This window comes from Sphaeramia orbicularis, chromosome 9 (genome assembly GCF_902148855.1).
Source record: "Sphaeramia orbicularis chromosome 9, fSphaOr1.1, whole genome shotgun sequence".
Taxonomy (NCBI): Eukaryota; Metazoa; Chordata; class Actinopteri; order Kurtiformes; family Apogonidae; genus Sphaeramia; species Sphaeramia orbicularis.
Window position 1 is genome coordinate 19,630,489 of NC_043965.1, and position 12,301 is coordinate 19,642,789.

The following is a 12,301-nucleotide window of genomic DNA, read 5'->3' on the forward strand; positions in this document are numbered from 1 at the left end:
GGAAACTGTTTTATTGTGATGTTATTGGAATGGGGGTGGAATGGAGTAGGGACGAGCTGTACATCAGCCACATCACAATGACAGAACGCTTCCTTTGAGCGGTTTTTTTACGCATGCGAAATATTCTCAAGAGCATCTTTGTCCCTCTGTGGCGGCGGAGACTACGCGCTTTACTCGACGCGCTTTCTGTCGTCTTATTCATCATCATTTACTCCTCGCCCTCTCACGCTCCTTCCTGGCGCTCATTTTTCGGTTATTGTTCGAAATCATCCTCATCAACCTTCCCCTCAACTTCTCAAAGACTTCATTTATGTCACCCCGCGCTGTTTACTTCCTCTATTCCATCACTTTTTTTTTTTTCTTTCCACATTTCGCTCATAAATAACTTATTTCTTTGCTTTTTTTCCCCCCCTCAATTTCTACTCGCATTTCTGTCATGTTCCTCTTTACTCGTCATCGTCTTCGCTTCGTCCCCTTCCACCTACCGCTCATCGTCTATCTTTTATCCCTACATCATCTACATTACCCCTCTCTTCATCAGTTTTACTGATCGCTCCTCTTCTCATATTCGTCTCTTTTTTAGCAGCACCAGCAGCTTGTCCAGTTAACCCATCTCTCCGTGCTGTTCCACTCTGCATCCTAATTTCCCCCCTTTCGTCATTATCTCCCCGTAGCATCCCCTCCATCTGGGTGTTCAGTATGCGCACGGAGTCCGACGTGGGCTTTTGTCACACACTCGGTACATTATTGAAAGTGAGCAGATCACTAATTCATGTCAGCTGAACCTTGTGGGGGTTTTCGCGTGGAGGTTGGTGGGAGCTTGTTGCTTTCATGTGGCACGAACCATACTTTAACCATCACATCCCACAGTCCGTCCTCACTCTCCCCTACTCTGTCCTCACTCCTATATTTTACCACTCCCCGGCCTCATTAATAGCCTCTTAGTCTTTCTTCTTCTTATCCCTTGTTTCCTTCAGTCTCCTGTGGATCCCTTCTTCTGTTCAAACTCCACTGTATCTCCTGTATAAAGATTTCTGCTCGTTCCGTTTCCTACTGCACGCTCTTTCCATCTCTCACTCCCCCTCCCTCATTCATTGAAGTCTGATCTAATTGCTTTTGCTTTGACCCTGGGGACTGGGCCACAGTGTAACAAGCTCCCGGAGGATGCACTCCGCCTCGCCCTTTGCCGCTGCATCCCAACTCTCCTTTTTATCTGTTTCCTCTCTGACTCTTTCCAGCCTATTCATTCATTAGCAACCCTAATGTTGCGACCCCCAAGACACACCACATAACGTTGCAATCCTGCTGGCTTAACCCTCATCCTACCAACATATTTCGTTTCCTGATCCTACTAACCAGGGTCCATGGTGATATCACATCTTAGTAACAGATGGGAAACGTCAATTTAAGTTTGAAATGTTTTTATTACGGCTGAAAACAGTTTGTATCGTAAAACACCGTTACAATAACTAATTGTGTAAGAATGAGGGTGATACAAATGATCAAATCACCCTAATTTTTTTTTTTTTTTTTCCAATTATCTTTATTAGATTTTATTACATGTTTTTTTTACAACAAATAACTCAGTACAACACCCGGTCTATAAGAAAATTTAAAAAAAATATGAAGCTGCTGGAAGATAAGCAGAGTAAGAGAGAGAGAGAGAGAGAGAAAAAAAAAAAAAAAGGTATACTAATCCAAGATAAAGCAAATAGTCTACAGTCTGGAGTTATATTGAAGATAAAACAAAGATCAGACAATCAAGCAGTGACAGGTGAGATCAGTAGTGATCTAATTGTAAACAGGCACCAAAGATTTTCAGTCATTGATGAGGTCTGAAAGCACAGAAGTGACTGATGAGTTTGTTAAATGGAGGTATGGAGTCCAAATTTTCATAAACTGTCCCTTTGAAGAATGAAATAAAAAGGTCAAAAAATCACCCTGATTTTTAACTATCGGATGTCTCAGAACCTTCAGCCTCAGAGCTGTCCTCTACCTCTAAAATAGACCTAAGGGCTTATGCAGCAGTGTACCTTGCTCTTCTGTTTCTATTCGCCATCACTTACTGAAACAAGTTGAACACAGTACCCATTATGTCAGATTGTTTTTGGAACTAATATAAGCAATCGAATATGGACATACAGACAGACGAACTCCTAGCACAAAGTGATTATTCAATGAATGATGCAGCATAGACATATACAGGGTGGGGAAGCAAAATTAACAATATTTTGAGGCAGGGATTGAAAGACAGTGTATGACCAATTAGTTTATTGAAAGTCATGAGAATTTATTTGCCACAAGAAAATTGACATAATAGAAAATGTTTTTATTCTGTGTCCTCCTTTTTCAGGAACTGCCTTCACACGCTTCCTGAAACTTGCGCAAGTGTTCCTCAAATATTGGGGTGACAACTTCTCCCATTCTTCTTTAATAGTATCTTCCAGACTTTCTTGTAATAGTTTTGCTCATAGTCATTCTCTTCTTTCCATTATAAACAGTCTTTATGGACACTCTATTTTTTTGAAATCTCCTTTGGTGTGACGAGTGCATTCAGCAAATCACACACTCTTTGACGTTTGCTTTCCTGATTACTCATATGGGCAAAAGTTTCTGAAAAGGTACGGATAATAGTGTTAGGTATGATTATGACATCAATATATGTTTGGTTTCAAAACAATTGACGTAGTGCCTGCTGAGAAAAAACAACTAAATGTTCATTGTACATTTTGCTTCCCCACCCTGTAAAAATCATGTCCTGGGGTCCAGTTGGACCCCAGCTGGTAGGATGAGGATTAAATAATTTTTCGTGTCAAGATGGCCGCAACGCAAGGTTGGGTCAGGAATGACGAATTGCAACAGGTATTTTACTCTTTCTGCAGCTGAGGTTTTTTTTTTCTTATCCACATCTAGAGAGAGAGCAAAAGTGTGGTAGATGGAAAAAGTAAAAAAAAAAAAAAAAAAAAAGGGCAGGATGGTGTAAGAGGAGAAAGCAAAATATAAACAGGCAGAGGTAGCGAGGGAGAATGAAAAAGTAAGGAAGGCAAGAACTGATAACATGGAGAGGCTTGCCACCGAAATTTAATAGAAAAGGTGAAATATGAAGATGCAGCTCAGTGAACTAAAGCAGATAGGCCGGTGCACATTTTAACAGCTTCGGCTTTACTCTGAAACAAGGATTTTAGAACTATGACACACATTTTAACTTGTCTGTCATCTGCATCTCTTTTCTCCTTGATCCTACGGCGCGAAATGTCACACATCATATGACATTCCCGGAGTCACTTTAGATGAGTCCTGGAGGGGCGCGCGAGGGCAACACTCACAAATCTGGCTTTGTTCGAGAGCAAATTTCTCTGTACTGAATTGCCCCCGTTGATCTGCATTCTATTTTCGCCGCCGCTCGCGAGATAGCGAGGATGTGGCACAAACAACACGAAAAGAGAAGGAAGCTCCCGATTTTCCTCAACAAGCCCTCACACTTCACGCTTGGCCTATGGTGAGATAAGCCAGGAGATAGCGAGCGAATATGAGCAATGCATTTCAGAATAACCTCAGTTGTCAGTCATAGCGTGTGAAAGCGGAAGACGTTCCTACAAAGAACAGATTCCTCAATATTGTTCCCTGTTTCGCTTTGACATGAGCTTTAATATTAGAAGACAGTTCAGCATCACGTTTTTTTTTTTTTTTTTTCCCCCCGGCGCTTCATATTTATACACACAAACGCTGTACGCTGTGTGTGCGAGTTTGTCTTTTTTTGTCTTATAAATATTCATGATAGAACACCAGCATAAAGATCAAAACATTTTCTCCTGAAGGTTAATAGGTCAAATGCGTTGATCAGAATCTAGTTGTTGCACATACTCCTCTCATTAGAATCATTTAAAGAGAATTATTTGATACAGATACTCTGATCTTCCCCTTGGCCCTCCCTAGTGTATGCTCTCTCTCTTTCTCTCTCTCTCTCCTCTACACACACTTTCTCTCTGTAGGTCCTCTGGGCTCAGGCACTGGGCTGAATGCAGATATTCCTCTTTGAAGTGAACACACTTACTATACATGTGTGTGTCTGCGCACGCGCTCGCACTCGCAAACACACATCTACTCCTGCTGTGCAAGTGCATGCTTCTTTAATCAGATCAGGTGTTTAATTATTAATGTGTGTGTTAAAAGAAGCAGAGGCAGAATATGTGAGCAGTTATGACCCTGCAGCCGCACTGTTTAACCTTTATTGTGGAATAAGTCTCTGTATGTGTGTGTAAGAGATGGAAAACCACCGTATGTGTGTGTGGATTTCACTGTTTTTTTTTTTTTGTTTGTTTTTTTTTAAGACAGCCTTCAAACCAAAGTGAAACACAATATACAAAACAAAAATACGCCTCCAGTGACACTTTAAACATTTCTTCTCTCTCCGTCTGTCTGTAGATGTGTGGAGATCATCGCCAAGGAGGGAAGAAGTCTGAAGGAGCTCTATCTCGTGTCTTGTAAAATCACAGACCACGGTAGGATACCTTCCATCACTGTCCCTTTGTTGCAGTCAACCTCCAACATTATTATCACATTCATTATTACCCGCAGTCACTACCATGATTCAGGACTCATTTGATTTTTACGGCGCGTCTCTTATGACACATGCAAACAGTAAAAATATTATTGAAAAGTTTCAAACAGCATAAAGTAATGTTTCAGAGGTGGGTAGTAACGTGTTCTCTTTCTATTTCTGTTTTTCATTTACTTGAGGAACTTTTCTCACAAAACTGTACTCTACAGGGTAGTTTCATTGAAGGATACTTGTAGGATTTCATGTAATCAACTACACATAAATAAGCCAAAAGTTTTAACAGCATTTTGCATTTGTTTGCTGATATCTTAAATCAGGCATGTCCAAAGTCCGGCCAATCACGGCCCGCGGTCAGATTTTCTACGGCCCACAGCTTCGGTTTTATAATGTATTATTTATGGCCCGCTTGGACTGTTGAACCGAGTACATGAATCATAAAAGGTTCAAAATGCAGTTTCTCCTTTCACCTCATGGTGGCAGCACCACTCTAACTCTATCTGGTTCTGTGACCTTGCCGTGAACCCTTTTCGCTAATTTCTAACCATGGCGCCTGTAAATAAAAAAACGAAAGTTGACAGTGAGGGCCGCCGCTTCCAGGAGAGATGGGAATTACAATTTTTTTCCCCTGAAAATCGAGGCGATTGTGTTTGCCTAATTTGTCAAGAGACTGTTGCCTTGTTTAAGGAATTCAATGTAAAGAGACACGAGCAGACAAAACATGCTAACGCATACGACAAGCTAGCAGGGAGTGAGCGTTCCGAAAAATTGAAGCAAATTCAAGTTGCTTTAAACTCACAACAGTGACTCTTCATGTGAACCTGGGAGTTCAATGAATTCGCCACCAGGGCAGGCTACCAAGTTGCCAGGTTAGTTGCCTCTAACTGCTGGTGTTATGTACTTGTAGATGTGACACAAATATTACTTTCTGAATGATTTTGTGAAAGACAAGAGTAAGAGACATATGTTTTCATCTGAAATGTTAACAGACTTTGCATTACAGAGTAATATATGACTAATGATTACTCATTTAAGTCATGTTTAAAATGAATGTGGGGTTAAGATTTTTATCAACTTCTTGGATGTTTAAGATACTCCACACAGTTTGTTCTACGTTATCTGACTCCAGTGTGAAAGGAAGGCAGAATTGTTTTTTTTTTAACTTGTTCACACCTGAGTGGCTTAGATTTGGTTACATTGCCATTTAAAAAAAATGATATTGTGACAATGAAAATAAAATTGTTGTAGAACAGTGCTTTTATATGTAATTTTTACTGTTCGAAAAACATCCGAAGGGACCACTGGCCCCTGGTAGTCTCCACATTATCAGATCTGGCCCTCTTTAAAAAAAGTTTGGACACCCCTGTCTTAAATATATGTACATTGCAATTATTGATATAAAATGGTTAAAGCTGCAGGGGAAAAAAGCTGAAACTTACAGCCTTATTATTAGGGCCCAATAATAACTCAACATAATAATAATAATAATAATAATAATAATAATAATAATAATAATAATAAAAAAACAGAAATTTCAACTTTTTTATTATTATTAAACATTTGGCTTTACTTATAATAGACCATATTTTGACAGTCTATAACATGGAAATGCTTAGGGATATTAATATAGTTACTACTGAGCACTGGTAGGAAGTCATATATGGACTTTCATTTAATTAGTTGAGTTCTCCTCCAGTCGAAGTACCACCCACTTCTATTGGGAGATTGATCTCCTGCATCCAGACCACAGGACTCTAACATAGAGGCAGAACCTGCTAACCTCACAAATTCAAGTTGTTATTGATTCTTGATTGAACATGCTGGTGAGATACAAGGCCATTGGTCCTATTTTCTTTTTTTTTTTTTTTTTTTTTTAGGAAAACATTGTATTTCGGTCACATGAGGGGGAAAAGTTTAAAAGATAAATTTACTCGTCAAAAAAGTCACCATTTGTTGTAAAATTGTATCATGCTGTATAAATACAAACTACATACCTGGAAGTCGCAGAGGTGACACCATTGTAACTTTGTTTCTGCGATCTGTTCAGAGTTGTTTAAGACGTCTGTGCAGCTTCAACATGACCTTAATTGTCGTGATTTTTACTTCATAGTATTGTCTCACCTATAGTTGTGCTCATAAGTTTACGTACCCTGACAGAATGTGCATGGGATGGTCTTGGATGTTCCAACATGACAATGACCCAAAACACAAGGCCAACTTGACCTGTTATTGGCTACGTCAGAAAAAAGTGAAGGTGAAGGAGTGGCCATCTCAGTCTCCTGACCTCGACATCATTGAGCCATTGTTGGGGAGGTCTGAAACATGTAATTCATGCAAGAAAACCCAAACTCTTAAAGGAACTGAAGTAGGGATGTAAACAATTAATCAACTATCAATTTATTGTCGATAAGAATTTGCTCAATTAAATTTCAATAATTGTCGGTTAATTGACAGCATCTCCCCGCTCGTTGAGATCCGTCCCCCGCGTGAACATTCTCCGTACTGAAATCTCGCTCCATCATGTCAGGCAGTGATACAAAGTCAGAAATGCCCATTTCTTCTAAACTGCCCGTGATCAGATCCATTTATTTAACCCTTTCATGCACGAATTATGAGAACCTTAATCAAGATTTTTTTCCTGAGTGTTTTTATTCCTCTTTAGGCATGAAAAAAACAATGCGATTGAAAATTTTCTTATGAAAAATAAATACATTTTAAAAAAGTAAAAAAAACAAAAACAAAAAAAAACATAAAAAAAATAGTAACAAGTGTGTTGTGGAGTTTCCGCGTGTTACAAATGTGTTAAAAATGTGTAATAAGTGTTTTGTGGCGTGTCAGCATGTTACAAACGTGTAATAAGTGTGTTGTGGCATGTCAGCGTGTTAGAAACGTGTTAGAAACGTGTAATAAGTGTGTTTTGGCGTGTCAGCATGTTAAAAACGTGTTATAAACGTGTAATAAGTGTGTTGTGGCGTGTCAGCGTGTTATAAACGTGTAATAAGTGTGTTGTGGCGTGTCAGCGTGTTATAAAGGTGTTATAAATGTGTAATAAGTTTGTTGTGGCATGTAAGCGTGTGAAACGTGTAGTAAGTGTGTTGTGGCGTGTCAGCGTGTCATAAACATGTAATAAGTGTGTTGTGGCGTGTCAGCGTGTTATAAACATGTAATAAGTGTGTTTTGGCGTGTCAGCGTGTTATAAACGTGTAATAAGTGATTTGTGGTGTGTCAGCGTGTTATAAACGTGTTATAAACGTGTAATAATTTTTTTGTGGCGTGTCAGCGTGTTATAAACATGTAATAAGTGTGTTGTGGCGTGTCAGCGTGTTATAAACGTGTAATAAGTGTGTTGTGGCATGTCAGCGTGTTATAAACGTGTTATAAACGTGTTATAAACGTGTAATAAGTGTGTTGTGGCGTGTCAGCGTGTTATAAACATGTAATAAGTGTGTTGTGGTGTGTCAGCGTATTATAAACGTGTAACAAGTGTGTTGTGGAGTTTCTGCGTGTTATAAATGTGTTAAAAACATGTAATAAGTGTTTTGTGGCGTGTCAGCGTGTTATAAACGTGTAATAAGTGTGTTGTGGAGTGGCAGCGTGTTATAAATGTGTAATAAGTGTGTTGTGGCATGTCAACATGTTATAAACGTGTTATAAATGTGTAATAAGTGTGTTGTGGCAAGTCAGCATGTTATAAACGTGTAATAAGTGTGTTGTGGCGTGTCAGCGTATTATAAACCTGTAACAAGTGTATTGTGGAGTTTCCGCGTGTTATAAACGTGTAATAAGTGTGTTGTGGTGTGTCAGCGTGTTATAAACATGTAATAAGTGTGTTGTGGCGTGTCAGCGTGTTATAAACGTGTAATGAGTGTGTTGTGGCGTGTCAGCGTGTTATAAACGTGTAATAAGTGTGTTGTGGCATGTCAGCGTGTTATAAACGTGTTATAAACGTGTAATAAGTGGGTTGTGGCGTGTCAGAGTGTTATAAACGTGTAATAAGTGTGTTGTGGCGTGTCAGCGTGTTATAAACGTGTAATAAGTGTGTTGTGGCGTGTCAGCGTGTTATAAACATGTAATAAGTGTGTTGTGGCGTGTCAGCGTGTTATAAACGTGTTATAAACGTGTAATAAGTGTGTTGTGGCGTGTCAGAGTGTTATAAATGTGTAATAAGTGTGTTGTGGCATGTCAGCGTGTTATAAACGTGTTATAAACGTGTAATAAGTGTGTTGTGGCGTGTCAGCGTGTTATAAACGTGTTATAAACGTGTAATAAGTGTGTTGTGGCATGTCAGCGTGTTATAAACGTGTAATAAGTGTGTTGTGGCATGTCAGCGTGTTATAAACGTGTAATAAGTGTGTTGTGGCATGTCAGCGTGTTATAAACGTGTAATAAGTGTGTTGTGGCATGTCAGCGTGTTATAAACGTGTTATAAACATGTAATAAGTGTGTTGTGGTGTGTCAGCGTGTTATAAACATGTAATAAGTGTGTTGTGGCGTGTCAGCGTGTTATAAACGTGTAATAAGTGTGTTGTGGCGTGTCAGCGTGTTATAAACGTGTAATAAGTGTGTTGTGGCATGTCAGCGTGTTATAAACGTGTTATAAACGTGTAATAAGTGGGTTGTGGCGTGTCAGAGTGTTATAAACGTGTAATAAGTGTGTTGTGGCGTGTCAGCGTGTTATAAACGTGTAATAAGTGTGTTGTGGCGTGTCAGCGTGTTATAAACGTGTAATAAGTGTGTTGTGGCGTGTCAGCGTGTTATAAACGTGTTATAAACGTGTTATAAACGTGTAATAAGTGTGTTGTGGCGTGTCAGAGTGTTATAAATGTGTAATAAGTGTGTTGTGGCATGTCAGCGTGTTATAAACGTGTTATAAACGTGTTATAAACGTGTAATAAGTGTGTTGTGGCGTGTCAGCGTGTTATAAACGTGTTATAAACGTGTAATAAGTGTGTTGTGGCATGTCAGCGTGTTATAAACGTGTAATAAGTGTGTTGTGGCATGTCAGCGTGTTATAAACGTGTAATAAGTGTGTTGTGGCATGTCAGAGTGTTATAAACGTGTAATAAGTGTGTTGTGGCATGTCAGCGTGTTATAAACGTGTTATAAACATGTAATAAGTGGGTTGTGGCGTGTCAGAGTGTTATAAACGTGTAATAAGCGTGTTGTGGCGTGTCAGAGTGTTATAAACGTGTAATAAGTGTGTTGTGGCATGTCAGCGTGTTATAAACGTGTTATAAACGTGTAATAAGTGGGTTGTGGCGTGTCAGAGTGTTATAAACGTGTAATAAGCGTGTTGTGGCGTGTCAACGTGTTATAAACGTGTAATAAGTGTGTTGTGGCGTGTCAGCGTGTTATAAACGTGTAATAAGTGTGTTGTGGCGTGTCAGAGTGTTATAAACGTGTTATAAACGTGTAATAAGTGTGTTGTGGCGTGTCAGAGCGTTATAAACGTGTAATAAGTGTGTTGTGGCATGTCAGCGTGTTATAAACGTGTTATAAACGTGTAATAAGTGTGTTGTGGTGTGTCAGCGTGTTATAAACGTGTAATAAGTGTGTTGTGGCGTGTCAGCGTATTATAAACCTGTAACAAGTGTGTTGTGGAGTTTCCGCGTGTTATAAACGTGTTATAAATGTGTAATAAGTGTGTTGTGGCGTGTCAGCGTGTTATAAACGTGTAATAAGTGTGTTGTGACGTGTCAGAGTGTTATAAACGTGTAATAAGTGTGTTGTGGCGTGTCAGCGTGTTATAAACGTGTAATAAGTGTGTTGTGGCATGTCAGCATGTTATAAACGTGTTATGAACATGTAATAAGTGTGTTGTGGCGTGTCAGCGTGTTATAAACGTGTAATAAGTGTGTTGTGGCGTGTCAGCGTGTTATAAACGTGTAATAAGTGTAATGTGACATGTCAGAGTGTTATAAACGTGTAATAAGTGTGTTGTGTCGTGTCAGCGTGTTATAAACGTATAATAAGTGTGTTGTGGCATGTCAGCGTGTTATAAACGTGTTATGAACGTGTAATAAGTGTGTTGTTGCGTGTCAGAGTGTTATAAATGTGTAATAAGTGTGTTGTGGCATGTCAGCGTGTTATAAACGTGTAATAAGTGTGTTGTGGCGTGTCAGCGTGTTATAAACGTGTAATAAGTGTGTTGTGGCATGTCAGCGTGTTATAAATGTGTTATGAATGTGTAATAAGTGTGGTGTTGCGTGTCACAGTGTTATAAATGTGTAATAAGTGTGTTGTGGCATGTCAGCATGTTATAAACGTGTTATGAACGTGTAATAAGTGTGTTGTGGCGTGTCAGCGTGTTATAAACGTGTAATAAGTGTGTTGTGGCATGTCAGCGTGTTATAAACGTGTAATAAGTGTGTTGTGACGTGTCAGAGTGTTATAAACGTGTAATAAGTGTGTTGTGGCATGTCAGCGTGTTATAAACGTGTAATAAGTGTGTTGTGGCATGTCAGCGTGTTATAAACGTGTTATGAACGTGTAATAAGTGTGTTGTTGCGTGTCAGAGTGTTATAAATGTGTAATAAGTGTGTTGTGGCATGTCAGCGTGTTATAAACGTGTAATAAGTGTGTTGTGGCATGTTAGCGTGTTATAAACGTGTAATAAGTGTGTTGTGGCGTGTCAGCGTGTTATGAACGTGTAATAAGTGTGTTGTGGCGTGTCAGCGTGTTATAAACGTGTAATAAGTGTGTTGTGGCGTGTCAGCGTGTTATAAACGTGTAATAAGTATAATGTGACATGTCAGAGTGTTATAAACGTGTAATAAGTGTGTTGTGTCGTGTCAGCGTGTTATAAACGTGTAATAAGTGTGTTGTGGCGTGTCAGCGTATTATAAACCTGTAACAAGTGTATTGTGGAGTTTCCGCGTGTTATAAACGTGTAATAAGTGTGTTGTGGCGTGTCAGCGTGTTATAAACATGTAATAAGTGTGTTGTGGCGTGTCAGCGTGTTTTAAACGTGTTATAAACGTGTAATAAGTGTGTTGTGGCGTGTCAGCGTGTTATAAACGTGTTATAAACGTGTAATAAGTGTGTTGTGGCGTGTCAGCGTGTTATAAACGTGTAATAAGTGTGTTGTGGCATGTCAGCGTGTTAGAAACGTGTTAGAAACGTGTAATAAGTGTGTTTTGGCGTGTCAGCATGTTAAAAACGTGTTATAAACGTGTAATAAGTGTGTTGTGGCGTGTCAGCGTGTTATAAACGTGTAATAAGTGTGTTGTGGCGTGTCAGCGTGTTATAAAGGTGTTATAAATGTGTAATAAGTTTGTTGTGGCATGTAAGCGTGTGAAACGTGTAGTAAGTGTGTTGTGGCGTGTCAGCGTGTCATAAACATGTAATAAGTGTGTTGTGGCGTGTCAGCGTGTTATAAACATGTAATAAGTGTGTTTTGGCGTGTCAGCGTGTTATAAACGTGTAATAAGTGTGTTGTGGTGTGTCAGCGTGTTATAAACGTGTTATAAACGTGTAATAATTTTTTTGTGGCGTGTCAGCGTGTTATAAACATGTAATAAGTGTGTTGTGGCGTGTCAGCGTGTTATAAACGTGTAATAAGTGTGTTGTGGCATGTCAGCGTGTTATAAACGTGTTATAAACGTGTAATAAGTGTGTTGTGGCGTGTCAGCGTGTTATAAACATGTAATAAGTGTGTTGTGGTGTGTCAGCGTATTATAAACGTGTAACAAGTGTGTTGTGGAGTTTCTGCGTGTTATAAATGTGTTAAAAACATGTAATAAG

General features: G+C 39.2%; 1 protein-coding gene across 1 annotated transcript in view; it reads left to right on the forward strand.

Annotated features, from left to right (window-relative positions):
- The window catches only part of fbxl17 (F-box and leucine-rich repeat protein 17), a 342,006-nt gene that overhangs the window by 209,410 nt on the left and 120,295 nt on the right, over nucleotides 1–12,301 (forward strand). Inside the window, exon 9 of the mRNA XM_030143655.1 lies at nucleotides 4,426–4,502. Within this exon, the coding sequence (XP_029999515.1) occupies nucleotides 4,426–4,502 (77 nt within the window). The remainder of the gene's footprint in view (nucleotides 1–4,425; nucleotides 4,503–12,301) is intronic.